The sequence below is a fragment of the Pseudorasbora parva genome, chromosome 17 (genome assembly GCF_024679245.1).
Source record: "Pseudorasbora parva isolate DD20220531a chromosome 17, ASM2467924v1, whole genome shotgun sequence".
NCBI classification, from domain to species: domain Eukaryota; kingdom Metazoa; phylum Chordata; class Actinopteri; order Cypriniformes; family Gobionidae; genus Pseudorasbora; species Pseudorasbora parva.
Genome location: NC_090188.1, coordinates 11,665,702 through 11,693,663, shown reverse-complemented (window position 1 = coordinate 11,693,663; position 27,962 = coordinate 11,665,702). Strand labels below are relative to the sequence as shown.

Here is a 27,962-nt window from a genome sequence, read left to right as displayed (position 1 = left end):
TATCTTCAAATAGCAAATATATCAGGTTTTTTGTCCTACCTATGTCTGTAACCACTTTACAAGAATCATATTCATGAATTGATACAGAATATATAATGAGTGGTCAGCATGTTATCAGTCAGTACAGTAGACTGGTCAGATCTAAAGATCATCAGGATGGCGTTAAAACATGACCTCCTTGCACTGTGACAGTGCTATGAAGTAAATATAGAAGACTATTAATAGCATCATATACCAACATACAGCAAAACAGCTGCTCAGTGAACTAGCAAAGCCTCATTACAAACAAGCCAAGGTCTTCAAATCAACTTCTAGGACTAATCAAAGACTAATAAAGGTAAGAACATAAATTCAGAACTGGCTCATATCACAACTGAACTTGTATACACATGCCTCTTTGATTTAAACAGAATGGGAGACTTTCAAAACTTTGATCAAGAATTCTATCAGTCTGGATATTATATGGACAGTCAGCAGGAAGAGGTATATGGCTATGATCCAGCCTACGCTAATCCAGAATACCATGAAGCGTAAGTGTAACTGCATACATGTGTTTTATACAGCCTGCCATTTTTAAATGTATATCAGCTTACTTGTTTCTGTGTGCAATGTTAGTTGTGCAGTTGTGATTCATTGTTTACCATCTGATTATCAGTGATAATTCCGCACACTTAGCAGATGAATATGCCACTGGAACATCTTATACTGGGCAAGTGTATCAGCCTGTAGCGCCACCCGAGCAAACAGAATGCATAGACTCATATGAGGAAGAACCGCCACTCTTAGAAGGTAATAAAACATCTTTCTAATAAAATATCTTTAAGCTGAAGTGTGTAACTTCTGCTCAACCAAATGGAAAACCACATTCCAAAACAGATTTGTGAATACAGTCATCCATTAAAGTCAGAATATTATAGAAATTGCAATAATTTTTATTCCTAATAGACGTGTATCCGAGTGAAACAGCTTTTCGGACAAGAAAAAATGTTGGGCGAGACTTGATTTGTCCCTTTGGGAATTGACTGGATCATTGAATTGCTTTTGCTGTGATGTCATGTGAGTGACAGGTTGTCCCGCCTCCTCGTGCCAGTAAACTTTGTCAGAGAAGAGATGTCGTCGTAAGAGGGAGGGGAAGATATTTTTGATTAAAGATTATAATGATTTAAAAAATCTTTTACAATAAGTACTGCAATATTCCATTAAAAGAGAATTGTCCATTTTGATTTCATGGTGACTTTAATCAAAAATAAAAACAGCCATACTCTGACTCATGCCATTGGTTGAGTTAAGGGGCAGTCACATTTATCGTTGGTCAGCTCATTTTTGAGAGTGAGATTTTAACTGGAATACCTATCAGGAATTTCATTTGAGGGCTATAGACTTCCCCATACAGGTTTCACAACAGGTTCAAGCTTTTCAGGCTAATTTACCACGTTGATCACCAGAAAGCTGATTGGTTTGAAAATGACTTCTGTGTAAGTGGTGCTTCATGCATCTCTATGGACAATAGACAATTAACCTTTTTACCTGTGAAATTTCCCTAATGTAACGTTACATATTTTGTTGATCCTGGAACAACATTACTGTCCAAACCCTATCCTTACCCTTAAACCTAACCCTACCCATACCTTATACCTATGATAGGTTAATTACACTGATGTAGAAGCACCTAACCCTGATTGTAAGCCTAAACTTGACAAACTATGAACTTATCCCACAGATCTGATTGGTTGATTGGAATGTTGTTCCAGGATCAACAAAAAATGTGCAGGAAAGAAACCCTGACTAATGATGAAGACAAATTACATACTTCAGTTTTAAATGCTTTATGCATTAATCAACCTTAACAAAAAAAATGTATTCAAAATGAAAATAAAGCCTATGTGTGTTTTTTCTCAGAGTTGGGCATTAACTTTGACCATATCTGGCAGAAGACTCTGACTGTGTTAAATCCACTGAAGCCTGCTGATGGCAGTATTATGAACGAGACAGACCTCACTGGGCCTTTTCTCTTCTGCATTGCTCTGGGAGCCACACTATTGATGGTACAAACTACACCTTGAACCTTGAACCATAACTAGAGGTACACAGTGATTTATATTGCACAGAGGAAATGCAAGCATATGTAATGTCCAGAGCACGTACCTGTGTACGGTATTTGTGTGAATTCTCTCCGCAGGCAGGGAAAGTACACTTTGGATATGTGTATGGCATCAGTGCTCTGGGATGTGCTGGGATGTACACGCTGTTGAACCTGATGAGCATTTACAGCATATCCTGTGGATGTGTGGCGAGTGTACTGGGATACTGTCTCCTACCAATGGTCGCGCTCTCTGCCTTTGCTGTTGTTTATTCACTTCAGTGAGTATCCATAACTCTATAGCAGCATTTTCCATTCTATTTCTTGAATTGTTTTAAAGCCACTAACAAAAAGCAATTTTAGGCTACTACATTTGTCAAAGGTCTATTCACATTTGCCATACACTCTTAAAAATAAAGGTTCTTTATTGGTGTATATGGTTCCATGAAGAACCTTTAACGTCCATGGAACCTTTCTATTGTATGAAAAAGATATCACAGTCTGGAATGGATGCCAGCCGAACTCAGCCCCGCCCACACCATTTGAGGCAGTTCGGTCTGGACTTGATCCATAGAGGAGTAATTATGCCTGAACAGAAACTGTTCAGACCAATGAAATTGTCAGGGCGGGCTTCAGACAATGATGAACAGATGATAAACAGTAACGTAATCATCCACATGAGAAAGATAAACGGAGAACTTGTTCGTATGCATTTACCTTCACTGTTTCTCTCAGAAATGATGATCATGTTGGTATGTACTCCATGTATCCTTCAATTATTTGTTTACAACACTTGCAAAAATCGTTTACACTCATCTTTTTCTTCTAATATTACTTATTCCAGAGTGCTTGCAGACAGGATTGGCAAGATTTTACAACAAAACTCTCCAACTACAACCTGGGGGTAAAATGTGTGTTATTTCAGCAAGGTTGCCTGTTAAATTTCGCATTCCCGAGACTATATATCACATAATTGAGGTCGCTTCGCGGACATGGAAAAGAACATGGAAAAAAAAAGTTCTGTTGACATTTGACAACTAACGTTATGCGTCGCTCTGTTGCTCTGATTGGTTGTAGGTCTATCCAGTCGATGTCTTTCATGGTTCGGTTGAAACGCACTATAATCACAGCCCAATGGAGCAGTATCAGACTCATATTCTCACTAAAATTGAGTATGACAATTAATGATATTAATATAATGAACCTAGTTCAGTCATGAAACTCTAGAGGCCACATGCAGATTATTCCTTTACAAGCTTTCTTACCATGGCACAAGCGTTGCAGATTCTGCAACCAATGAGATTGCTTGCTCAACATTTAAGTAGTCAGGGTTAGTGCTAGTTGTAGGCTAGTCCTGCAGTGTACTATCAGAGTTAGTACGAAACCCTCCACCTCCTCCAGCTCCACCTTTCTAGATCTGCTACTGGATTTATGTATGTTTATTCATGCAGCAGAAGCTCAATGTTACATTACAGCAGGTGTCTAGGCTATCTATTAGCAGCAGTGTGGCAGATCAAGTCTGCCAAGACCAAATACATTAAATGAAAAGATCTTTGGGGAACCGAAAATGTTTGTATGGCATTTAATATGAAAACCATAATATATTTGGAACCTTTATTTTTAAGCGTGTATAATTTCAGGTGCATTTCATTTGAATAACAAAAGGCTTTTATTTGAATGCAGAGGGCTCTTGGGAACGCTGTTGGCCTTGTTTGTGGTTGGCTGGTGCAGTCTATCAGCTTCTAAGATCTTCAGTTCCACTCTTAACATGAGCGGGCAGCAGCTGCTGGTGGCATATCCCTGTGCTCTTCTCTACGGGGTCTTCGCTCTCCTTACTGTCTTCTGATAAACGTGAACTATAAGAAAAAATCTCTCTAAGATCAGATGAAAATCCAGTGCATAATGCAAATTGCTGTGGCAAAAAAATCAAAGTTACTGTAAATCCGAATTTTCAGATGAATAAAAACAAATTATCATAGAACTTCATTGGGTTAGTAGAATACTTTCTGATATTTGAATGCACACATAGTCAGATAATATGAACTCGGCCACACTAATTTGATGCTAAGCTTGATCCCAGAGAGTGAGAGAATAAGTGAGTGAATTTTTCTCACTCTCTGGGATCAAGCTGAATAATGCAAAGAAGGCCGAGCTAAACCTTATTCAAACCTTACACTATCTTATTTATACAAGATCATGACCAAAAATTGATGTTGATGGAAATAACACATTTATATCCATCAACAGGTGCATCAAGTTTTGTATTGACAATGCAAGTGCACACAGAAAAATAGGGTGTCAAAATTGTACCTTTAGGGGTACAACAGCTTGTCACTGGGGCAGTACCCTTAAAAGAACAACGTTGTACCATTTTTACCACAAAAAGGTTCATAGTAGTACCTTAAGGTATGCATTTGTACTCAAAGGTACTAATATGCACCTTTTAGGAGTAAAACAGGTACAAAGATGTCCTTTTATGGGTACTGCCCCAGCGACACATCCCAAAGACTTTCAATGAATAAGGTCTGGAATTCATGTGTGAAAATGGTTTTTCATGCTCCCTCCCAACCATTCTTTCACAATTTGAGCCTGATGAATCTTCACATTGTCATCCTGGAATATGTCCATGATATGTCTTCCTGCATGGTTGTTTAAGAAATGAAAAGCTACTACACACTCCATCAATTAGGGTTAGAAGAACTGTTGCCAAACATACATGCTAAAAAGATTATAATAACTGCAATAATGATTAATCTAATATAGACTCTTAAGCATTTTCCACTCAAATCGAAACAGGGAATGTTTAAATTATTGAATAATATGTGTGTAGAGAAGGCAGCTTTTTTGTTTGACTTAATTTTATTAAGTTATCAAGTTAATTGCTTATGCATAATTCTTCAAAATCCAAGAAAGTATCAACAAAAATAAAAAGGTTGTTATAACTTTTGTTTTTATTGAATTAAAATGTAACATAAATACGTATAAAAACATCTTATTTTCTACTAAAAAATCATTATAATTTCATCACAAACAATGAAAGGTCAAAATAAAGAAATTGCACCCCAAAACAGGCAAAAAGAACATTCCAAGCAACCAGTTGACTTCACATATTCCCTAGGTTCCTTTATTCAAAAATGCTTTTGCAAAAAGTTAATATAAAATATATTTACAGAACTACAATATACACAAATATTGAAAAACACATAAAAACAAAAACATTGGCCGCTGTTCATCACTTTCACTCGGTTAATCCTGCTGCACATCCACCCAGGGTGATGCCCTATTTTGTGTCCCAGCATCCTCTGCTGCAAGCAATCTCATGGTCTTTTAGGCCGGTTCAAAATATGCGAGTCCTTTGAGAGACACATATTTATTAGACATTATAGATCAATGGTGTAACAGTCCTCAATAATATAACAACTGGCAACTAGAAACTTAGTAAAAGTCATCTTTATAAATAAATCTGAAATTTGCCTATGTTAGAAGAATTAGGAGGGCAGATATACAAAACATTTTAAAAGTAAATATGGCCTACAGGTTAATTATAGTAACAGTATATTAAAACATATTGAAGTAAAAAAAAGAGATGTATTCCATAAGTTAAGTTTGATCATACCTAACAAAAGGTTTTTTGTGTAATTATCTAAAATTAATTTTGTACACAAACATAAATTGTGCCTCATAAGAACTTTACAAAATTATTTGTTTTAATCATTTTATTTAATTAAAAGAAAGAAGCCTGGACTGGGTAGTCAAAGAAGTCAACAAATGCAGTTATTTCATAATTTGTATATTAAGGTATAATGTTAAAATAATAAACAATGACTATAGACTTCCTGATTTCATTAAATCATATTTTTTTTGCATAATGCATATTTTCGTGTTTAATTGCCATATATAACACACTGCAGAAAAGTAGGCCTACATTCTTTATTTTCTACGTTGTGATTTGTTTTTTCTTGTGATTTTTGGGTAAAATATATCCTGGACATGTTCTTGAAATGTTATTCTGTAAACACAGCCTCTTTAGCCACATAGCCTCTCTTAAAATCAAGTCAGTCGTTAATCCCAAATGTCGTAATAAGGGTTATTAAGTTCCTTTTTCCAGCTATATAACTCCCTCTTCCATTCTCATTTTACTCTCTTATAAATTAAAAATCCGTTTACAGCTGTTTTAAACATTAATACACGTATTAAGTAACTGTATTATTCCTCTAAATAGAACTTACCCCGTACATTTTGGACAGGTTGTTAAACAACACCTGTCCCGCGCTCACTTTGTCTCTCACGCCCCGAATAGTTCCGTTCTTGCTGAAGATGTTCACGCGTTTCCCGGTGAAAAGCTTCTCCTTGGTTGCACTAGCGTACATGAGCAGCTCGTCGGGTTCGCTGCCGCTGTCGTCCGGTTCTGGTCCCACCAAGCCGCTCAGGTGGCTGTTGGCCTCCGTGATGACGGGCGAGCTCGCGCGCTCCGGCTCAGGCTCTGAGCTCACAGTGGTGTCTGTGTCTGCGGAGTCTTCGAGCGCGTGCTCTCGGAACACCTCCCGCAGGACGCGACCGCTGTGCGCGGACGCGACGCGGAACCTCACTCTCCTCGGCCCTCGGTCCTCATCAGCCCTGGATGTGCGTCGCTCCATTCTGCCTTTAAAAAACATCTACATTATACAAATTTTGTTTGAATGAAATTAGAGTGTGCTCCTGGAGTGTGCATTGCCATGACATTAAAGGTCTACCCTGATATTCAGATAAAGGGTTTGTGGCACGAGGGCGTTAATTCGACACCACATTCTTTAATATTTAATAAACGATATCCATGGAAACTGTGGAGGCCGACTTGTGTTCTCTTATGAATAAAAGATAACTTACGTGTGGGTCAAAGAACATATTGTGTATAACTAATAACAAAAGCACCTAAAGTGTGAAATGGGTTTTTACCCACTTTTGGGGAAATTGTTTGGTTTGAGGCCCCTTGAAATTCATCAGTAGCTAGGCTAAGTGAGCAGACCCATCTTTAACTATAACACTTTTAATATTGATATGAATGTACGGGCCATGGGCCATTAAAAATATCAGAATTTCATTGCATTATTCAAAAGATCAAGCCATGTGGCATTATGCAAACAAGTGATAGTTTTCTCAGAACACCAACTTTTGTCACTCAGAAACAAATTTCATTAGGCTATGTGAAATGTTTTTTGTGTATTTACTGGTATAAAGCATTATGTAAGTGTATGACAGTGTATCGCAAATCCTTATGTTTCCAAGCTTTATAATGGCAGCCAGTGACAGGGCCTATGAGGCTGAAGCTCAAAAAGTGCATCCATCCATTAAAAACGCACTCCACGTGGCTCTGTAATAAATGCCGTCTGAAGTTGAAGCAATAGGTTTTTGTAAGAAAAATATAAAGTAAAATATTTAGCTTATGCCAGACCACCTTTCGTATTCAACTTACAACTTACGCCTCTTACAGTTCAAAATGCTTAGGCCTACGCTATACATCCGACATCAGTTATGCTTTTTTCGTAAGCTTAATATATAAGGCAATGGCGGAAGCTAGATATTTTACTTTATAAAGTGTTAAGTATGGATATTTTTCTTACACAAGCGCATCGCTTCGGAGGGCATTTATTAACCCCCTGGAGCTTCCGTGTGGAGTAGCCTACGTTTATGATGGATGCACTTTTTTGAGCTTCAAACTCTTGGGCCAGTTCACTGACATTCATTAAAGCATGGAAAATCAAGATATTTACCGGTATTATTATTGCATGGGAAAGCATAGGTAGTTTGGTACACTTTCCATAACGTTAATGTGGTACAACTTCACTATATAGATACAACTATTGGTTTTACTGCCTGACATAAAATTATTGAATTGTTATTTAATTGAACAACTAAAACATGTTTAATTCACATTGTTCATGACTCAGAAATATGCAGTAGCCTACTTCAGTTTGAAAAGAATAATAAATAAAACGTAATTTAAGGGGCACCACTGTTATATTTGTTTTTACAGTCTATGGTCAAACACTTAGACCTTTGCTATTTTGCGAGGTTGTTACACCGTGATGGCGCCAGATGGCGATGTGTCTCCGGGCTCCACTGCGCTGCTCTTTTAATAATTTCATAGAGCGAGAAAGTCAGGAAAAACAAACAACAGATTGAGAAATTTGACTGTCGATTTCTGAACCACCAATTATTCAACGCTTACACAAAAGAAAGGAATTGCATTGGCATCGCATGAACAGGAGGACACGGCTGGTGAACTAAGTCACACATACTAATGCTAACTGGTGTGTTAAAGGCATTAACGTTAATTCATGAAATCATATTAGACAAAACCTATGTGCAAAATGTTTTTAAATACCTTTGCTGTTTTTTTTAGTCCTCAAATCACTTTGAAACAGCAGCGAGTTGCATCGTAATACTAGACCAAATGCATTACGCATTTGACCAGTTGACACTCCAATAAGACAATTCTCCCAAAATCTGTCATGATGTTACCTTCAAATAACCCAACCCTCTTATGTTCCTCATTTTCCCCTTAATATTTGTCTGAAATCTCTTTATATGTTTTATTCATTAGGTTAAGATGTCATTATGGGTGGCACGGCTGTCTATGGCATCACTGGGGCGAGGTGTGGACCGCCCGCAGTTTTGCTTTGCCTGGCCGCTCTCCTTTGCGCCAATCTACTTCTGTATTTCTACCTAGATGCCCTGTACCAGGACACTAACCCTCTCTCGACTCACACGCAGTGCCCGCTTCGCCACTTTAAAGTGGGCACAATGACCGCCTGCACCCCTTGGCTACGGTGCCCGGAAATTCGCGCTGAGGTCCGTCGTGTGAAGCTCATCGGACAAGGGGCTGTAAAAAAGGTGAGAGGTTTTGAGACGATTGTTTTGATGAACAATTAATCTGTTGATTATTTTCTTGTTTATAAAATTATTTTAAAAATATATAAATGAAATTAACATATGAATCCATTAATTAAAAATTTGATTTGCAACCTCAAGGCAATAAAAACTGACTGTTTACCATTTGAAAGTAAAAGTTAAAATTATTAGTGCTGTCAACTCGATTAATTGCATCCAAAATAAGTTTGTGTTTACATAATATATGTGTGTGTACTGTGTATAATTATTATGTATATATAAATACACAGTCATTCATATATTTAAGAAAAATGTGCATATAAATAAAATCTTAAATATATATTATGTAAACAAAAACTTTTATTTTGGATGCTATTAATCAATTTGACAGCACTAAAAATCATATAAAAATGAACAGATTAAATGTTAACTGGTACAAGGTAGGAGGAGCACACTTTTACTCATGGGACTTAACGTTTTACATTTATACCCCATTAGCATCATGTTTAGGGATGTGAAAATGTAAGGTCAACATCTCTATAACAAATCGCAGTGTAAACTTGTGTGTCTTTTAAAGAGTCTATGTTGTGAAGTTCACACACTTAGTTAAAAGTTATTACTGTCACAGTAAACATGACTGCTTTCTTATTCCATGAGGGGTTAGTTTCAAAACGGCTTTGTTTTCAGGAGGTCAACCAATCAGGTGATGACTTGGAAATTACTGAAGTGTTTCTTATTTTGTGTGACTAATGAATTAAAATGTTCAGCCGGCGATCTGTGGATATTCCCTCAACAAAACTCCAAAGGATTTTGAATTATTGCAGAAAATAAGCTGTGTGTGTGTTCATCATAATCATCTTTACAAATGAACACAGCTTTTATCATTTTTAAAAAGCTACATTTTTCTTTTCTTTACTCAATCTTATAAATCGTCTCCATCTTTATCACTTTGCACCCTTGATTTCCATTATCTGGTCAGTATATTATGAATGTATTATTTACTGTATTTATTAGCAATGATTCATACACTATGTATTCTAAAATCAGCTCAAAATATCGAACATGTTTTGATATCTTCCGACTGGATGGAATCATAGTCTGAGGCACAAAAGTCTGAGTCTGTGCCAATCTGCAGACTGGCGCAGAAATTCGGCAACTATTGCTGACTTGAATTGATAATCAAACTAGTTGTCAATTTTCATTATTGATTTTGTTTATTAAAATAGTTGATTGTTGCAGCCCTGGTTGAGTTTTTATTACATCCATAGAGACTTACATTAATGCATAATTGTGTTTTCTAGGTGTATCTGTCGGAGTGGCGTGGGCAGAAGGTGGCGCTCTCTGTCTTGTCATCAGAGCAGTATACAGATGATTTCATCCATGGACTGTCAATGCTACGTGCCTTGCAGAGTGCCTACGTCGTGACGCTTGTGGGGGCGTGTGAGGAGGATGGTGTGTTTGTTACGGAGTACCACCCTCTTGGATCAGCACTAATGATCGATGCCACCCTTGAGCAAGACCGATATCACTGGCGAAACTCATGGCATACTCGACTACAGCTGGCAATAGACTATGTCGCATTCCTGGCATACCTGCACAACAGCCCAGTGGGCGTCCGGGTCATGTGTGACTCCAACGACCTGCACAAAACTCTCAGTCAGTTTCTTCTAACATCCGATATGCGTCTTCTGGCCAACGACCTGGATGCGCTGCCTGAGGCAGAGAGAGGAAGCCAAGGAGTGAAATGTGGTCACCATGAGCTCACCGGGGACTTCGTTGCCCCCGAGCAATTGTGGCCTTATGGGGAGGATGTTCGGTTCTCGGATGAAGCCATGCCTGGTTACGATGAAAAGACGGACATCTGGAAGATTCCAGATGTGACGCGTTTCCTTTTGGGGAATGTCCTTGGAAGTGATGTCATTCATTTCCACTTGTTTCAGATCTACTCAGAATGCAAGAGGAAGGAGCCTCACACCCGGCCCACGGCACTCGAGGTCCTCAGTGTGTATCGCTCAGTCTACGACAGCATGATAGAGAGTCAATCCCAGAGAGTTAGAGATATGTTGTAACTTGTATAGCGTTATGATCATTAAAGGGGGTGTTTACCCAAAAATTCTATCATTTACTCAAAACCTGAATGACTTTCTTTTTTCTGTGGGACATAAAAGATATTTTGAGAAATGTTCCATGTAGAGGAAGGCAACGGTTTGGTTACTAACATTGTTCTACATTTCATTTTGTGTTCCACAGAAGAAAAACAAACGGGTTTAGAACAAAATGAGGGTGATTTAAGTTATAACAGAATTCAAATTTTGGGGTAAATTATCCTTTGAGTTTAAGAAAGATACCAGTGCAGTACAATGGGTTACGTCATACTATTGTTATATGGCACTGAGAAGAAAATGCAGCAGAGGATGATATGCAGCATCTCAGGGTTTCAGATTTAAATTCAGCTCAAAGCTCTTATGCTGATTAATATAGTTTGCATAACTATACCTCAAACAAAGTTATTTTCAGATAAGTTAATAGGACTAATGTAGTAATTGAAGTCATCTTATTTCAATTATAATGATTATCATTCTTAACACAGAACCTGATTTGTGGATCATTTTTGTTCTCAGAATTTGAAAGCCTTTAATAAAAAAATTCTCAAGAACACACTGGGTCGTGTTGTCGGTAGTAGTCATACGCTTTCGAATCGTTTATTTCGAATCAGTGGTTCTGAACTCACTTTCAAACTCGCCAAGGTACGTGATGTCAGAAAACACGTTAAACTGTTTTGTGTAAAATGTGTTTTTCATGTTTGATCCATAGTTTGGACTGAGCTGTCATTGTATTTTCGCCGATTTGACCAGCAGGTGCTGCTGACCTGTGGTGTTTCGAGTGAATCAAGCTTCGTTTCTTCACTAGTCAAGTGAAGTGAATCAAGTGAAGTTTGATGCCAGTTCGCTAAGTCTTTTTATCCTACTAGAAAATTAAATGTAAGTCAGTGAGTGAAGTTTCACTCATTGAATATAGTAAATTAATAGTCAATAGTTAAATAAATAGTTAATAATTACATAAAAGCATTTTCATTTTTTTATCGGAAACGTGCGTTGTGCTTTTTTTTCTTTGTCAAAAAGAAGAAGAAGAAATCATTAAACGTACATCTATGGTTTTAATTTATGCGGAGAAGGAACCGGAAATACGTAATCTGTTGTATCCGCACACATCCGCAGGACTCAAGTGTTTGTTTTAATGGATGTTTAAGCATTATCTGCACACATTGCAAGACGGCCTGGCCAACAGATCCAGTGCCTGTCCCCCCACTGCAGGAAGGTGAGTTTGGAAGAGTCTCAAAACGGAGCCGCTAGCGACATTCGTGCAACAATGAGCTCGGGACAGCCGAGCAAAAATGAGGAGCCCGAAGAGCCGCGCGAGGAGGATGAGGAGGAGGACAGCGATGAAGACAGGGGCTCCACGAGACCATCATCACCGCAAGCGGGCCGCGAGAGTGCCGAGATGCAGGGCAGCTCGAGGCTCGAGTTGGCCCCGGATGGCGGGACAGGCTCGGGATGCAGGGGCTCGAGCGCATGCGACTCTCTGTTCTCGTGGATTTGCAGGAGGACAATCCGCAGGGGGCCGTTCGTAGACCCCGCGCGGGATCAATTCCGTACAATGACACGGCTTTATAAGTCCATGAGCCCGGCTACAGATTCGGTAAACCTCAGTACACAAACTCACGGCGCTGTCTTCAACTTGGAGTACTCACCGGACGGGTAAGCGCAGAATCTGTGTTGCCCTTGTCATGAATCCCGTTCTCAATCCATTTATGAATTTCTCTATAATGCACTTTTGACTAAACAAAAAACAAACAAACATATGTGCTGGAATACATGGCCTTCAGCAATAATAATAAATAAAATAAAAAATGTGTCCCTTCTTTTTTTTATTTATGTGATGTTTCATTTTTAACTTGCTTGATACCCTTAATTAACTATCATGTTGTTTTTGATGCTTAAACATATAAATACATTTAGTTTTTTGATTTTAAATGTTACTGTCTTGGTTAGGAAAACTGGCTTTATAAACAAGTTTTAAATATATATTTTTGGTCTGGGATTAGCTTAAGCCTTGACTGTGGGAAAAAAGTTATGACAAACAAAGCGTAAAATCAATGTTCCATCACAACTGCATGAGAGAGATCAATATAATGGTAATGCAACAATATCAGATTGCAAAATAGGAATTTATAGGCCCTACTTATATTTATTTAAGTAGGGAAATTAAAATGTATTGCTAAAAAGAGTGCTAGGGAAAAGTTTAGAGGAGAACTGTAAAAAGAAATACAAATGAATAATTTAAGCTATTGAAATAAAATGTATTTCAATAAATACAGTAATTAAAATTAGACAGAAATCCTCAGTGTATAGAATTGTATGATCTATTTCAAATCAATTAAATCTATGCAAATTATTCATGTATTAAAAGGTTAAACACTATAGGTATCTATTCTATATATTTAATTTATCCTTTTTAAGAAAACTTTTTTTATAATAGGGTACATCCATGGTACAGAAAAGGTCCTCTAATTGACAAACACCCTAATGTTTTTTTCTAGGTCAGTTTTGACGGTAGCTTGTGAGCAGACAGAAGTGCTTTTGTTTGACCCCGTTTCTTCCAGACATATTAAAACACTGGTGGAGGCTCATGAGGACTGTGTAAACAACATAAGGTACATGTGCACACAACATATAATCGATTGTAGGAACCTCGGTTATGTGAGCAAAAGATCTTTTTAATAACAGACATTTTTAATGTGAGATCTGATTCAAAAGCATCTGCATGTTGAACACTAGGATTTGCATAATGCAAAATTGAGTTTTTCCATCATAAAGTTCATGAGGATGACTGCCACGACGTCTGTGTGCTAAACTGTATGGTTGATGTCATGTACTATTCAGGTTTCTTGACAACCGGCTGTTTGCGACCTGCTCTGATGATACCACCATTGCGTTGTGGGATTTGCGGAAACTCAACTCGAAGGTGTGTACGTTGCATGGCCATGCTAGCTGGGTCAAGAACATTGAGTATGATACACACACCCGTCTGCTTGTGACATCAGGATTTGATGGAAATGTCATCACCTGGGATACCAACAGGTACGTGTGGTTAGGAGTGTTTCCTATCTGTCTTTAATCAAGGGTGTGTTTACGCTTGGCAGGTTTGGTTCTATAAAACATACTCTGGTGCATATACTCTGTTAAAGGGTTAGAAAAGGAAATGTATGTCATTAATGACTCACCTTAAAGGGGGGGTGAAACACTCAGTTTCAGTCAATCTCATGTCAATCTTGAGTACCTATAGAGTAGTATTGCATCCTTCATATCTCCGAAAAGTCTTTAGTTTGATCATATTTATAAAAGAAATATAGGCTGTACCGAGTCTTTCCGGAAAAAAACGAGCGCCTGGAGGCGTATCGTGTGGGCGGAGCTAAAGAATGACGATCGCAAACAAAGCAGTAACGTTAGGATTGCCACCCGTCCCTTGAAATACGGAATCGTCCCGTATTTTCAGGAAAAATGACTTGTCCCGTATTTTACATAGGTCCACCCGCATTGTGTGAAGACACGTCCTATTCTGCCCCTAATTGGGTCGCTGCCGTCGTTGGTTTGTTTGATTGGTTTGTTTCAGGTTCACGGGCCGTGAATCACGGCCAATCAGAGTCAGAAGAGGTATAGGTTCTTTTCTATATGGGCAGAATCCATTTGAAACGATGGCGGAGGCAGGTCCAAATACCTCCCCGCGTCCAGCTGTAAAAGTTTCAGAGCAGAAACGCAAGCGGATGCAGAGGTACAGACGAGAGTGGGAAGAAATAAATATTTGGCTGGAAAGTGTCCGCGGCAATGAATACCAAGCCAATTGCACAATAATTATTTGTCGGCGAGTGTTTTCAGTGGCGCACGCTGGCCTGTCAGATGTGAGACAGCATGCTACGGGAGAGCAACATTCACTAAATGCAAGAGCTCACCGAAATCAAAGCACTGTGGCACAGTTCTTCATACCTCAAGCATCTCCTGAGGCAGACATTATGTTTTTTTGTTTTTTTTGTTTTATCACCTCAATTTTTTGATTGATAACGTTAGATTTCATAAATGCTGCCTATTAAGAAATAATGTTAATAATGTTGGCTACATTAATGATGTTATGGTATGATTTGTTTATTAAGGTTAAGTTGTATAGTCAGACACAAGCATTACTTTAATAAGAGATAAGATCTGCGGCAGGCGTCCCTTATTTTTCTGTATTGAAGGTGGCAACCCTAGGTAACGTCCTCAAGCGTGGAGAAACCCAATGGCTAACTCAGCTAATACAGATAATGATCCACAATCAAATCTGAGGCAGAAATAAATTGAACAGGAGAAATGGCAACATCAGGACGTCCGTCTCTGTGGTATGGACTGTATTTAGTGGCCTGTCAACAGTCTTTACAAGCAGTTTATGAGGACATGATTCGGTTTATGGACTATTGTATGCGACTAAACCTTAGCAGTAGCAAGCAAAACGGTTTTGCACGTCAGACTAGTGTAACGTTATACATAGAACAACAATGGAGTAACCGTTAGCGCATTTGAATGACGAAGCACGCGATCGTGTCGTTTACTGATGTTTACTCACTCAACGAGCCAATAGCAGAGACATTTGAAGCAGTTTTACTCACCGGCTGCTTCCAAAGTCAAAAACACACTTCTTTGGTATGATTTGGTGAAGTCCTGTGACAGCAGTGAACGGTGGAGATCCACTTTTAGACGCGACTGACGCGATGTTGTGAAGCTTCCCGTCATTTCTGTGTTCAAATCAGTTCAAATGTAGCGCTGCCTTCCCGGAATGCTGTGCTGAAGCGTTGAAGTCGCTCGACGTCACCCATAGGAATAAAGTGGAGCGCGGCGCGCGACATAAGTGTTCACGGATGAGTGGATCTGCAGCTGAGACGAGAGCAGTGTTTACGGCGTGCATTTCCTCTCTCTCGCTCTAGTCATGCGCGCGCGCACCCTACCGGGAGAAGAGCCCGTACAGCCCATACAAGGACCTTCAGTTCTATTAACGTCAAGTAGGGGATGGATGGGATGGGAATCCAAGTCTTTAACAGTGTAAAAAGCTCAGTATGCATGAAACAGCATTTCACCCCCCCTTTAATGTCGTTCCACACCGTAAGACCTCCGTTCATCATCGAAACACAGTTTAAGATATTTTATATTTAGTCCGAGAGCGTATCTAAGTGAAGGCACACTATACTGTCCATGTCCAGAAAGGGAATAAAAACATCATCAAAGTAGTCCATATGTGACATCAGTTAGTTAATTAGAATTTGGTCTAATTAATTAAGAATAATTTTGGTCCAAAAATAACAAAAACGACGACTTTATTCAGCATTGTCTTCTCTTCCGTGTTTGTTTTCAAACCTCAAATAAAGATTAAAAACGGTATGACACGCGATCCGAATCATGAATCAATAAGCTGATTCATGACCGTTTGAATACAAACACGGAAGAGAAGACAATGCTGAATAAAGTCGTAGTTTTTGTTGTTTTTGGACCAAAATGTATTTAAGAGATTCTAATTAATTAACTGATGTCACATATGGACTACTTTGATGATGTTTTTATTCCCTTTCTGGACATGGACAGTATAGTGTGCATACACTTAGATACGCTCTCTGACTACTGGCTCTCTTAAACTGTTCCGAAGATGAACGGAGGTCTTACGGGTGTGGAACGACATTAGTCATTAATGACATCAATTTCATTTTTGGGTGAACTAACCCTTTAAGCTCTATTCGGGCGGGATTAGTTTTACAAGGGTAGATGGAGTAATGTAATTTTACCACAGGATGTCTGTAATATTAATGGCCAATTCATATGGGATGAGATATCTCAGTAAAACTAGCAGAAGTGGGAGGGGTAACTAAATTTACCCACCCCCTTCACCTCCTTGTCAACATGCATGTATTAAGTTGCTTCCTGATATCACGTGCAAACAAATAATTTATTCATAACAATTAGGTCTGGTCGAGCAATTTATTAATTCAATTTTGATTGGATTCTGTTGGTTATGGGCACTTAAAGCTAAAAGAAGTGTTTGTCTCTGACAAGTGCTTTCAACCTTCTTTTTTTTATCTGAATTTAAAAAAAATTAAATGACAGAATATTTACATACGCATTTATAGTGGGTCTATTCCCACAGACTTTTTACAGAAGGTAAAAGTCGCCGTAATCTTTACTGACATACAGTAATGATTACCGAAATGGCACATTTGGACGGTACTGAAATCACTGAGATGCTCTGGTAATAATTACTTTATCCTACTTCTCCATGGTAAACTAATCTGGCTTTAAATGCGGTTCTTTTAGAAAAATTGTAAATGCTGCCATCCGAACTTTGGTACAGATCTTAGGGGTCTTATTGGTCCATTTCAAAACAAATTAAATTGCTGTTTGAGGGAAATATGTTTGGTGTGTTCTTTAGTAAAATATATGTCATAAAAGCGGTCTAATCAAGCTGCTATCTTGCCCCACTGCCATTTGTTTTGTATCTTTAAATTCAGAGTTAAAATGTCAGTGTGAACGCTCGCTAAGCGAACAGAAATGCATCATTTTTTTTGTTGGTCCAGACCAAGAGAACCAAACCATGAGTGTGAACACGACTTAATTAGTGAATCTAACTAATGAGTCTTAATTAGGATTGCAAGTTGTGACATCAGATGTGACTGTGTGTCATTGTACTTTCTGTGCATTTAGGTTCACAGAAGATGGCTGTCCGCACAAAAAGTTTTTCCACACACGCTATCTAATGCGGATGCGTCTGACTCCAGACTGCAGTAAGATGTTGATCTCCACATCCTCTGGTTACCTGCTCATCTTACATGACCTTGATCTCACCCAGAGCCTTGAGGTCGGGAGCTACCGCATCCTACGGGCCCGCAGGGCTCCGCTCAGCACAGGTACATACATAAAGTATAAATAAGGTATATGCGAGCTGGAAATTAAGAATCCAGAGATCTGAAATGAGATGATATGAAGGGAACATGGAGATGGATTAGTATTCAAAGGTGCATGTGTGCTAGATTTAGGATTGGGCAAAATTCAGAATTTAAGAATGGTCTTCCTTTAATTTAAACAGATTTTTTAGAGAAATTTAGCACAAACTAAGTCACTTAAACTTCATTAGTCCAACTATATTAATACAAATAGTTTCTATATTGGAAAATGCTTTGTTGTTAAGCACCATTAAGGTAAACTTAAGATAAATCAGATCATTTTGGATAATTAATTACTGAAAAATGGCAACATTATAGATGTCTTCATTGCAACTTTTGATCAATTTAATTCATCCTTGCTGAATAAAAGTAATATTTCTTTTTTTTATTATCTGATCTCAACATTTTGAATGGGTGTATGATAACATGTTCATAGGTAATTCATAAAATATTAAGTAATATTAATTTTAAATATAAATTAATATTAAGTATTTTTGAAAACTGGTTGTATACATTTTATGAATTTATTTATTACATTTTAATTTTTGTGTTCAAATCTTTTTATTAGGGAATCCAACAGTTTGACAATCATTGTACATAGCTTTTATGATTCCACATTATAAACATGAGAAACAAACAAACAAAAATAAAAATACAATAACTGAAAGGAAAAACAACAACAAAGCAATCCCTATTCCACCCACCCCACCCTAGGGACTTCACATCAATGGGACAGTCAGTGCTACAATTACTCAAGCTATGCTATCGAGGTAATGGAGAAGGGGAAACCAAATTTTATCAAATTGATCCAGCTTGTTTATCAAAGAAAAGCGGATTCTTTCCAGATGTAATAACCTTACCATTTCATCCAACCACAATTTAACAGTAGGGACTTTGGGGTTCTTCCAAAACTTTAGTATTAGTTTCTTTGCAACAATAAGCCCATAGGACAACAACTGTTTTTGAGATTTTTGAAAAGAAGTGAGGTTATTTGAGGTTCCAAATAACACCACAAGTGGATCAGGCTCTAATTCAACCTGCAACATTTCTGACAGTATTTGAAAAATATTAGTCCAGAATGGGGTTAACTTGGAGCAAAGAGCATAACTATGCAGGAGAGTGGCTTCCTCTGTCTGACACTTATCACATATTGGGGAAACACTTGAAAAAAATCTATTCAGTCTGGTTTTAGAATAATGGAGTCGATGAATAATCTTAAATTGAATAAGACAGTGGCGAGAGTTAACGGAGCATTTATGAATATTCTCTAATGCATTAACCCAAAGCTCGTCATTGATCTCACCCCCTACTTCCTTCTCCCACTGTGATCTTATACCCTGCGTAGAAGGCGAAGTAGTGGATAGTAGAGAGTTATACAGTAAAGAAATCAAGTGACTAACCCCAGTTCCAAGTCTTAAGAGCTCATCAAACTTTGCAGAAGAAGCCTCATTAAGACAAGGCAAATGCTTACTTACATAATCCCTGAGTTGTAAATAACGAAAGAAATTGTTTTTATGCAAACCGTATTGTGCCTGCAGCTGACTAAAGGAGGCAAAAGAACCGTCAATAAATAGATCACCAATAGTTTGAATACCTAAGTCTCTCCACTTTATGAACGCAGAATCCATAGTAGAAGGAGTAAATGAGGGGTTCCCTCCAATTGGTAAGAGGAAAGATAAGGACTTTATAACAAATTTTGATTTAATCTGCTTCCAAATACGAATAGTGCTATGGATTATACAATTATTATTATAGGCCAATTTAGCTATTTTTGTAGGCGACAAGATCACCGCCCCAATATCATACGGGCTACATGCTTCTCTTTCCATTTGGATCCAAGTAGAATGTGTAAAGTTGTGATCTAACCACATTATGATAGTATGAAGAGCACAAGAATAATAATAAAGAGAGAAATTGGGGAGTGCCAACCCACCTTCCGCTTTGGATTTACAAAGGTGAGATTTGCTTATTCTATGGGCTTTATAATCCCACAAAAAAGGGATAATAATTGAATCCAGCTGCTTGAAAAAAATCTTAGGTACAAATACTGGGATGTTTTGAAAAAGATAAAGAATTTGAGGTAGAAAAATCATTTTAATAATATTAACCCTTCCTATCAAGGAAATAGGGAGTGACCTCCAAAACTGAATATTATTTTTCAATTTCGACATTAGGGGGGGGAAGTTCGCTTTAAATATTGCTTGAAAATCCTTCGTAACTTCAATTCCTAAATAAGTAAATTTATGTTGTGTTATTTTAAAAGGAAAGTTTAAAGCAACAGAAAGGTCTTGTACCTTTATAGGCATTAACTCGCTCTTAGACCAGTTTATCCTGTACCCTGAGAAAGTACCAAAATGAGAAATAATTTCTAAGATTCTTGTGATAGTAATCTGAGGTTTAGTAATATATAACAGGATATCATCTGCATATAATGAAATTTTACTTATAGTGTTCTTTGTATTATATCCATGAATATTGGGATCTGACCGAATCGCATGTGCTAAGGGCTCAAGTGCCAAAGCAAAGAGCAAGGGAGATAAAGCGCAACCTTGTCTTGAACCCCTATGTAGTTGAAACGTTGAAGAGAGCATTTTATTAGTAAGAATTCTTGCACATGGCTTGCAATAAAGAATTTTTATCCACTTTTCAAAACTATCACCAATATCGAATTTTCTCAAAACTGCAAACAGGTAAGGCCACTCTAGTTGGTCGAAAGCCTTCTCTGCGTCAAGAGAGACAATAACAAGATCCTCTGTATGTGTGTTGTGGGAGTAGATTATATTAAAAAGACGTCGAAGATTGGAGAAGGAGTGCCTATTTGGAATGAAACCTGTCTGATCAGGGTGAATAAGTTTACCAATTATAGATCTAAGCCTGATGGATAAAACTTTGGCCAAAATTTTTTGGTCACATGTCAAAAGTGAAATTGGCCTATAGCTACCTACTTCTTCTGAGTCTTTACCCTTTTTAAGTAATACTGTTATGGTAGCCTCATTTAAAGTAGGAGGCAAAATGCCCACTGTATTCGCATGTGTATACATATTAAATAAATAGGGTGAAAGAAGATCAGTGAATTCTTTGTAAAATTCACTGGGGTACCCATCAGGGCCAGGGGCCTTACCACTCTTCATTGACACGATTGTATCTCGTATTTCTGAGACTGATAGTTCAGCATTGAGGGAGTCACGATCATTCTGAGCTAGAGTAGGGAGGTCACATCTATCCAAGAAGTTTTTGACAGCCAGGTCATTGATTAAGGCCCTAGAGGAGTATAAATCCTCATAGAATTGTTTGAATCTGGTATTAATGTCCTTATGAGACGTTAATATATCACCGCTTTCTGACTTAACTTTACTTATAGTATGATCACTTTCCACTTTTCTAATTTGTCTAGCCAATAATTTATGAGGTTTTTCACCAAATTCGAAAAAAAATTGTTGTGTAAATAAAAATCCCCTAGTTATGCGATCTGAAAGAATTTGATTGTATTTAAACCTTAATAAAAGGATTTTCTTATAGATCTCCATGGATGGGAACACAGCATTTTCTTTATCCAATCTATTAATTTGTTGTTCCAGATCTGCCAATTCAGCCCTTTTTCTTTTCTTTCTCGCAGCCTGAAACGAAATAATACACCCCCTAATATAAGCTTTCATGGTTTCCCACAGTATTGAGGGGGACGTTCCGGGAAGGTCATTCATTTCAAAGAAAAAAGAAATTTGTTTTCTTATAAAATTACAAAACTGTGGTTCCTTTAAAAGCTGTGGGTCTAATTTCCATATCCTGTCACAATGAGGCAAGTCAGCTAAATTTAAAGAGAATGAAAGCGGAGCATGATCTGAAATCACTATATCATGATACGCAACTTTACTAGCAAGTGGCACCAATTTAGCATCAGCCAAAAAATAATCAATTCTAGTATATACATTATGAACATTGGAATGGAAAGAGTATGCTCTGTCTTGAGGGTTAAAAATTCTCCAAATATCAAACAGATTAGAATTCTTACAATACTCTTTTAAAAAAATGCTGGAATTAGAAGGCGGTGCTCTACGGGATGACGATCTATCCAGATATGGATCCAAAACTAAATTCAAGTCACCTGCAATGAGTAAATTTGTTTGCGAAATGTCAGGAATCTGAGCGAGAACCAAGCGGCAACCTCCCGCGATCTCTCTTGAAGCCAATACGGAAGTAATGTAAACTGCCATTCCTCCACTGGCCACTAGGGACAGGCTCCAGAAGGGAGCAGAATCTCATTGAGCCCCATGTTAAAATTCTCAACTTTAAAGCAGAAAAAAACATGTTTACAGCCTGGTACAAATTGTGGTTTTGGCTTATAAGGCTAATTTTGATCTTCATGACAACTCTGAGGGGGGTGAATTTTTTTATAACTCATTCGTTTACGTTATATAAAGCCTTAAGGCTCTGCATAATTAAGGGCGCGGTTACAAGTGGATAGCCATTTATCCGCCGTCTAGAGTTATTGCGTCACCTCAGCTCCGTGCACATCCCGCCTTTTTGCCCATTTTCTGTTATCCGGGAGTGACACGCGATGACTCGCTCACAAGATGGCAACGCCCAGCTCGGCCATACTTTAAGCTTCAGAACGGCTTATCGGAATCCTATGGGTGACGTCACGGACACTACGTCCATATTTTTTTACAGTCTATGGCGAGAACATGTTTAAAAAATGAAGGTGAGTCTGTGTTAGGACCATAAATATTAACCAATGTTATGGGTAATGAATATAAATCTCCAATAACTATTAAATACCTTCCCTCCTTATCTGCAATAGTTGTCCTATGGGTGAATGGAGTGCCCTTCCTGAAGAGTATGGCCACCCCTCTTGATCTAACTGCACATGTAGAGTGATAGGTTTGACCAATCCATCTACCTCTTAGCTTGATGTATTCATTTTTATTTAGGTGCGTTTCTTGGAGAAAAATTATGTCACTAGATAACACCTTTAGATGAGCCAAAACCTTGCCCCTTTTGACTGGGTGATTTAACCCTTTAACGTTCCAAGTGACCACAGTAAATTTTCTCCCCTTATCCTGCTGCGTTAAATTATCCTGCATGGCATAGACTTATTTAGTATGATTAAAAAACCCATCAGTGCGAAATGTGTAGTCAAATCTTGAGTATACTTGTCCCTAAACAACCCACCCTTCAACAAACTCTTGCCTATACTACAAGAAAGCTTCGGAGTAAGGCGCGACCCCACTAAGGAAGTTACAAAATACAAAAACAAACGTGGAACAGCAATAACAAGAAACCAAGAAATAGACATTCACTATGCTAACTTCCCTCACTAAACCCTTCTAATAAAAGAAGTATAGAACAGCCCCGCAAAAGGCAAATATTGAGAACTAAAAAATACGTATAAATAACTTCAGACCAAATTTAGAACTATGGAAGAAAATGATACTAATAAGAAAATACTTCAATAAGAGTAATCCTAACTTATTTGCTAAAAAAATAGACAGAAAACGGATTCAATAGTGATGAACATAACTAAAGACAATCCGTAAACTTAAACATTAGACCTATCTGACGCTTTTCATTACCCAGCGCGGTATTTATCAACAGCTACCGGTCCTCAGCATCCTTCCGGCCCGTACCAAAGTGAAACTCTGCAAACTCTTCAGCTTTCCTCGCGTCCGTGAACACTGTCTCTGTGCCATTAAAAGTCACTCTCAACTTCGCTGGAAATAATGTCCCATACCGTACCCCTGGCTTATCCCGAAGCATTGCTCTGGCTCTGTTGAACGCAGCTCTGCGCTTTGCCACATCAGGAGTGAAATCCGGGAAAACACGAATCTTCTGACCATCATAAGTAAGATCCTTTCGTTCAGCGGCTTTTTTGAGGACTGTTGTCACATCTCGAAAGTAGTGAAGTCGCACAATAAGTGATCGGGGCGGCTCGGTGTCATCCGGGCGCCTTCGCAGAGCCCTATGGGCTCGATCGACTAGCGGACATTCTTCTAGTGACAGCGCGCCTTTCAAAAGTTCTGAAACAAATGCGTTGATGTCTTTGCCCCTCTCCGATCCTTCTTTTAGCCCGGATATCCGCACATTTTGTCGTCTAGATCGTCCCTCTAAATCCGTGCACTTGTCTGTGAGTAGATTAACTTCAGCACCTAAACGTTTCACCTCCGATTGAAGCTTGGATATGGCATCCGAAGAGTGAGTTGCTGAGCGTTCTAGGTCGGCAAGAGTAGAACTGTGTTGCGCGGTCGTACTCTGCAAGGCCAAAATAGCGACTTGAGTTTCAGATTTGAGAGCAGAAATTTCACCTCTGATAGTTGTGGCCATCTGTTCAATACGAGTGTCAATCGTCTGGCAAATTTCCACCTTAGTGGCTCGTAGATCGGAACGAAGCGAATTAATAGCTTCCAGAACTGTGGTATCTGCCGACCGTTGCGAAGATTCTTCCGGCGGAACATCATCGTCAGGGGAGGCCGGTGCGATAGGGCCTACCTCATTTTGCTTTTTGCTTTTTGAAGATTGTGTCTTCGAGCTCGCTTTCATCTTGTAACCAAAGAGTGTAACCAAGACTTGAGCTAATATAACTTGCAAGAAACAACTTATTATGCTGGAAATATTGTTACAGATGTCAATTTATTACATTTTTTGCGGGAGCTGCAGGGGAAAGCGACCTACCGACCCATAGCTCACTAGCGCCCCCATTTTAATTTTTAATTCTTTCTTACATTTAAATGATCACTTTGTTTGCTACCTTAGGAACTGAACTGAAATTTAAAAACATCTTAATTCAGATTTGAATGGCAAAAAAACAGCTTTGATATGATATGGCACAGTGATCTGTACAGGTGAATTGTGTGGCCAAATCTTGGGCCTGTTATTATCATCTCTTCTTTCTCTTAGAAGGTTCATCAGCAGGTTCCAGATCAGGTGGCTCTCGTCACACCATTGACGGCAAAAACCATCCACACAGAGAGGGTAAACTTTACAATGATTTATGAAATTTGCAACATAGCCATAGAAGCTGGAGAGAAAGAGGAAAAAAATAAACGAAATTTGTAAATGCATAAATAGTTTAGTCTTTTTTTGTTGCTGATTTATGATCGTACACTTTTCTTTAATCAACTACTGGTTTTACTAGTTGTTGTTTTTTACTCCAGTGTTCACATTTTGTCCTTGCCCAGGTTTGTCACCCAGAAACAGTCTTGAGGTTTTAACGCCAGAGATCCCGGGTGAGAGGGACCGTGGGAACTGCATCACCTCCTTGCAACTGCATCCTAAGGGCTGGGCCACACTGTTACGCTGCTCCAGCAACATGGACGACCAGGAGGTCAGTGATGGAACCGAAACCAAGTGTGGAACGTGCAGTCTGAAAGCAGAATGAATTTTAAATAATTTCTGTGTATTTCCTGTTTCTCAGTGGACGTGTGTGTACGAGTTTCAAGAGGGAGCTCCACCTCGACCACCAGTGTCTCCTCGCTGCTCTCTGCGTCTCACGCACTACATCGAGGAAGCTAACGTCGGCCGCGGCTACATTAAAGAGCTGTGCTTCAGCCCCGACGGCCGCCTCATCTGCTCGCCGTATGGTTACGGCGTACGTTTGCTGGCGTTCGATGAGCAGTGCGCCGAGTTGACGGACTGCATGCCCGTGCGGACGGCTCTGCTGCGGGAGGTCCGTTCCATCTACTCTCACAGCGATGTGGTGCTCACCTCAAAGTTCTCACCCACTCACTGTCAGTTTGCATCAGGCTGCCTTAGTGGACGCGTAGCTCTATATCAACCACACTTTTAACATACAAATTCATTTGAATTTACACTGATATCCTGCAAATGGCAGAAGCTTTTGATGTTGATGCCGGACAAAGGGAGAACTTAACTACCTTAAATGGAGTATTTGTGTGTGTGTGTGTATGTGTGTCTGTGTGTGTGAGAGAGAAAGAGAGAGTGAGAGCGAGCGAGAGAGGTCACGCTGCATGTGAATGACCTTGTACGTTTTTGTCATTTTTAGATGTAATTGTTCTTTACACTGTGTAAACTCTGAACTTATCAGTCTGTGCGAGAATGAAAGTGAAGAGCATTAGTTTTTCTCCGTGATGGAGGATGAATGAGTCACGTAAGCGTTAGAGAATTGTGGGATGTTTTTCTGTTTGTTTGTTTGCTCATCCATGCAGCACTGCAGTAAATGCTTAAGCCAATCATTTTTATGTATCTACACAGTTCAAGGCAAATTTTGCATTTTGCCAAACATTTTAGACTTTGCAATGCCATATTCGTTTTCAGAAAAATTCTGGAAGTACGTCACTTTTACTAATTGTTTGTATTTACTTTAGGACTGCTTGTCCTTAACACTAACTGAGGTCTGACTTGTAGATTGTCAATGCAGTATGTACCATGTACGTGTGACTATGGGGATGAATATGACTTCTGTCAATGGTAAATTGAATGGACTGGGAATTTTGTAATATTCTCTTTTTCATATGCTTCTGGATTCTACATGGACAATCAGCAGTTATGAAATGTACTGATGCTCACGATGCACACTAGTGCTTTGAACTCAGGACATAAAAACAATGGGATATAGCAGTTCTGATGCAGGTTTAGCTGATGGATGAGGGCTTCATAGGGCTGGACATGATGAGATTAGCCTTGTTAAGTTAACTAAATAGAGGACACAATCTGAATGTTCAGCTTCTCCGGGACTAATATTAGTGGTTCCTCCTTAGCTGTTATTTAAATAGTGAGCGTTCTTAAAAATTGAAATTTAAAAGCAGAGTAACAGTAAAAGTTACCATAACTTTATTCATCCTTGATTCTCATTTGATTCACTCTGTTCCTGTTAATGTTACTAAGGATGCAGTGCTACAGATATATTAAATAAAGAAACCTTTCCATAGCTTTTGTTTGGCTTGGGGAAGGAAAATGCTGTAAACAAAAGAGCTGTTTGAGATTTTTAAGAAGAACTAAGACTCGTATTAGCATTCCATAGCCTGATGTACTACATACAGATTTGGGACAGGGGTGTCACTTGTTTTAGGTTGAGCTCTATTGGCTGAGCTTTATTGGCTGAATTTCTGTGAAACTTTGGTGTAGATCATGCATAAAAAAAACTGAAAATATGTGGAATTGATTAGTGTCACATACCAGCAGGTTTTATGCTACGGTTTAAAAGTTTGGGATCTAAGTTTTTTGTAATGTGAGTCTCTTCTTATTGCCAAGCCTGCATTTAATTCATCAAAAATACAGTAAAACAGTAATATTGAGAAATATTTCTGCAATTTAAAATAATATTTATATTTGAATACATTTCCAAATCTGATTTATTCCTGTGATGGCAAAGCTGTTTTTTTTCCAGCAAATTTGTGTTGCTCATGAGGCATTTTTCTAATCCATCCATCCATCCATCCTTCCATCTATCCAACTATCCATCTCCATATATATCAGGGTCCCCGCGGAGTCTTAAAAAGTCTTAAAAAGTATTAAATTTCAGAATCAAAATATAAGGCCTTAAAAAGTCTTAAATTCGCGGAAGCATTGCGTTCTAGGTCTTAAATCATGTTAAACAGGTCTTAATTTTCCTACGTCCATGTAACGCTACCTCATTGAAACGCTCTCACGTCCCGCAGCACGCGAGCATGTGTGTGTGTGTTTGTTCCGTGGTGTTTGTAGTTCTTTCTTTCGCTAGACCAACTATTGTTCGCTCTATTACAACTACAAATTAGGCAAGCATGCCACGTGTATTGCAGCCAATCAGCTTTCGTGTTATTGGCACGAGCCTCTTTCTGATCGTACCTCACAGACGCATAAAACGGATTTTATTCTTCAGCTGAGTCTGACGGTTCTTGCAGTTCCGCGATCATGAACGTGAAGGCGAATCTTTCTCACCATCTTGCATAATGACCAAATAAAAGTATAATATACCCGATTGCACTAAATAGAGTTAATAACAGTGATGCAAACGCCGAACTCCGATGTCAGACTGTAACGTTATGTGTTTGCTGCCTGTCAGCG

The 27,962-nt window shown here is 38.6% G+C and overlaps 4 protein-coding genes across 6 annotated transcripts; 3 read left to right on the top strand and 1 right to left on the bottom strand.

The window, feature by feature from the left end:
- The first annotated feature begins 235 nt into the window (after positions 1–235).
- zgc:123321 (Protein YIPF5-like) lies at positions 236–4,034 on the top strand. Of its 2 annotated transcripts, XM_067421117.1 has the most exons (6): positions 236–337; positions 411–530; positions 656–789; positions 1,900–2,045; positions 2,180–2,361; positions 3,764–4,034. In XM_067421117.1, the coding sequence occupies exons 2-6, from the start codon at positions 412–414 to the stop codon at positions 3,924–3,926; spliced, it is 744 nt and encodes a 247-aa protein (XP_067277218.1). In that variant the 5' UTR covers positions 236–337; position 411; the 3' UTR covers positions 3,927–4,034. The 2 variants fall into 2 exon arrangements, with proteins under 2 accessions (XP_067277218.1, XP_067277219.1); XM_067421118.1 differs by lacking the exon at positions 236–337 and having other exon boundaries at positions 395–530; positions 676–789.
- A 1,108-nt stretch (positions 4,035–5,142) lies between these two features.
- Positions 5,143–6,722, bottom strand: grxcr1b (glutaredoxin and cysteine rich domain containing 1 b). The gene is made up of 2 exons (XM_067420947.1): positions 6,310–6,722; positions 5,143–5,433 (listed from the first exon to the last, which is right to left on the bottom strand). The coding sequence occupies exons 1-2, from the start codon at positions 6,715–6,717 to the stop codon at positions 5,398–5,400; spliced, it is 444 nt and encodes a 147-aa protein (XP_067277048.1). The 5' UTR covers positions 6,718–6,722; the 3' UTR covers positions 5,143–5,397.
- A 1,480-nt stretch (positions 6,723–8,202) lies between these two features.
- pomk (protein O-mannose kinase) lies at positions 8,203–11,606 on the top strand. Its single transcript, XM_067420945.1, has 3 exons — positions 8,203–8,370; positions 8,664–8,953; positions 10,252–11,606. Exons 2-3 carry the CDS (start codon positions 8,678–8,680, stop codon positions 11,017–11,019), a joined length of 1,044 nt encoding a protein of 347 aa, XP_067277046.1. The 5' UTR covers positions 8,203–8,370; positions 8,664–8,677; the 3' UTR covers positions 11,020–11,606.
- A 438-nt stretch (positions 11,607–12,044) lies between these two features.
- wdr32 (WD repeat domain 32) lies at positions 12,045–27,181 on the top strand. 2 transcript variants are annotated; one of them, XM_067420944.1, is made up of 7 exons: positions 12,045–12,708; positions 13,551–13,664; positions 13,894–14,091; positions 17,728–17,930; positions 24,861–24,932; positions 25,139–25,284; positions 25,375–27,181. In XM_067420944.1, the coding sequence occupies exons 1-7, from the start codon at positions 12,320–12,322 to the stop codon at positions 25,744–25,746; spliced, it is 1,494 nt and encodes a 497-aa protein (XP_067277045.1). In that variant the 5' UTR covers positions 12,045–12,319; the 3' UTR covers positions 25,747–27,181. The 2 variants fall into 2 exon arrangements, with proteins under 2 accessions (XP_067277045.1, XP_067277044.1); XM_067420943.1 differs by having other exon boundaries at positions 12,050–12,708; positions 24,858–24,932; positions 25,375–27,177.
- Positions 27,182–27,962: the final 781 nt, after the last annotated feature.

What these genes read in the sequence shown, in the direction of transcription:
- zgc:123321 (XM_067421117.1), top strand. Translation starts at nt 412, where the DNA reads ATGGGAGACTTTCAAAACTTTGATCAAGAATTCTATCAGTCTGGATAT. An exon ending in AATCCAGAATACCATGAAGC is followed by an intron (nt 531 to 655) that starts GTAAGTGTAACT and finishes TCTGATTATCAG; the next exon opens with TGATAATTCCGCACACTTAG. An exon ending in GCTGTTGTTTATTCACTTCA is followed by an intron (nt 2,362 to 3,763) that starts GTGAGTATCCAT and finishes ATTTGAATGCAG; the next exon opens with AGGGCTCTTGGGAACGCTGT.
- grxcr1b (XM_067420947.1), bottom strand. Translation starts at nt 6,717, where the DNA reads ATGGAGCGACGCACATCCAGGGCTGATGAGGACCGAGGGCCGAGGAGA. An exon ending in ACCTGTCCAAAATGTACGGG is followed by an intron (nt 5,434 to 6,309) that starts GTAAGTTCTATT and finishes TGTCTCTCAAAG; the next exon opens with GACTCGCATATTTTGAACCG.
- pomk (XM_067420945.1), top strand. Translation starts at nt 8,678, where the DNA reads ATGGGTGGCACGGCTGTCTATGGCATCACTGGGGCGAGGTGTGGACCG. An exon ending in GACAAGGGGCTGTAAAAAAG is followed by an intron (nt 8,954 to 10,251) that starts GTGAGAGGTTTT and finishes TGTGTTTTCTAG; the next exon opens with GTGTATCTGTCGGAGTGGCG.
- wdr32 (XM_067420943.1), top strand. Translation starts at nt 12,320, where the DNA reads ATGAGCTCGGGACAGCCGAGCAAAAATGAGGAGCCCGAAGAGCCGCGC. An exon ending in TTGGAGTACTCACCGGACGG is followed by an intron (nt 12,709 to 13,550) that starts GTAAGCGCAGAA and finishes GTTTTTTTCTAG; the next exon opens with GTCAGTTTTGACGGTAGCTT. An exon ending in ATCACCTGGGATACCAACAG is followed by an intron (nt 14,092 to 17,727) that starts GTACGTGTGGTT and finishes CTGTGCATTTAG; the next exon opens with GTTCACAGAAGATGGCTGTC.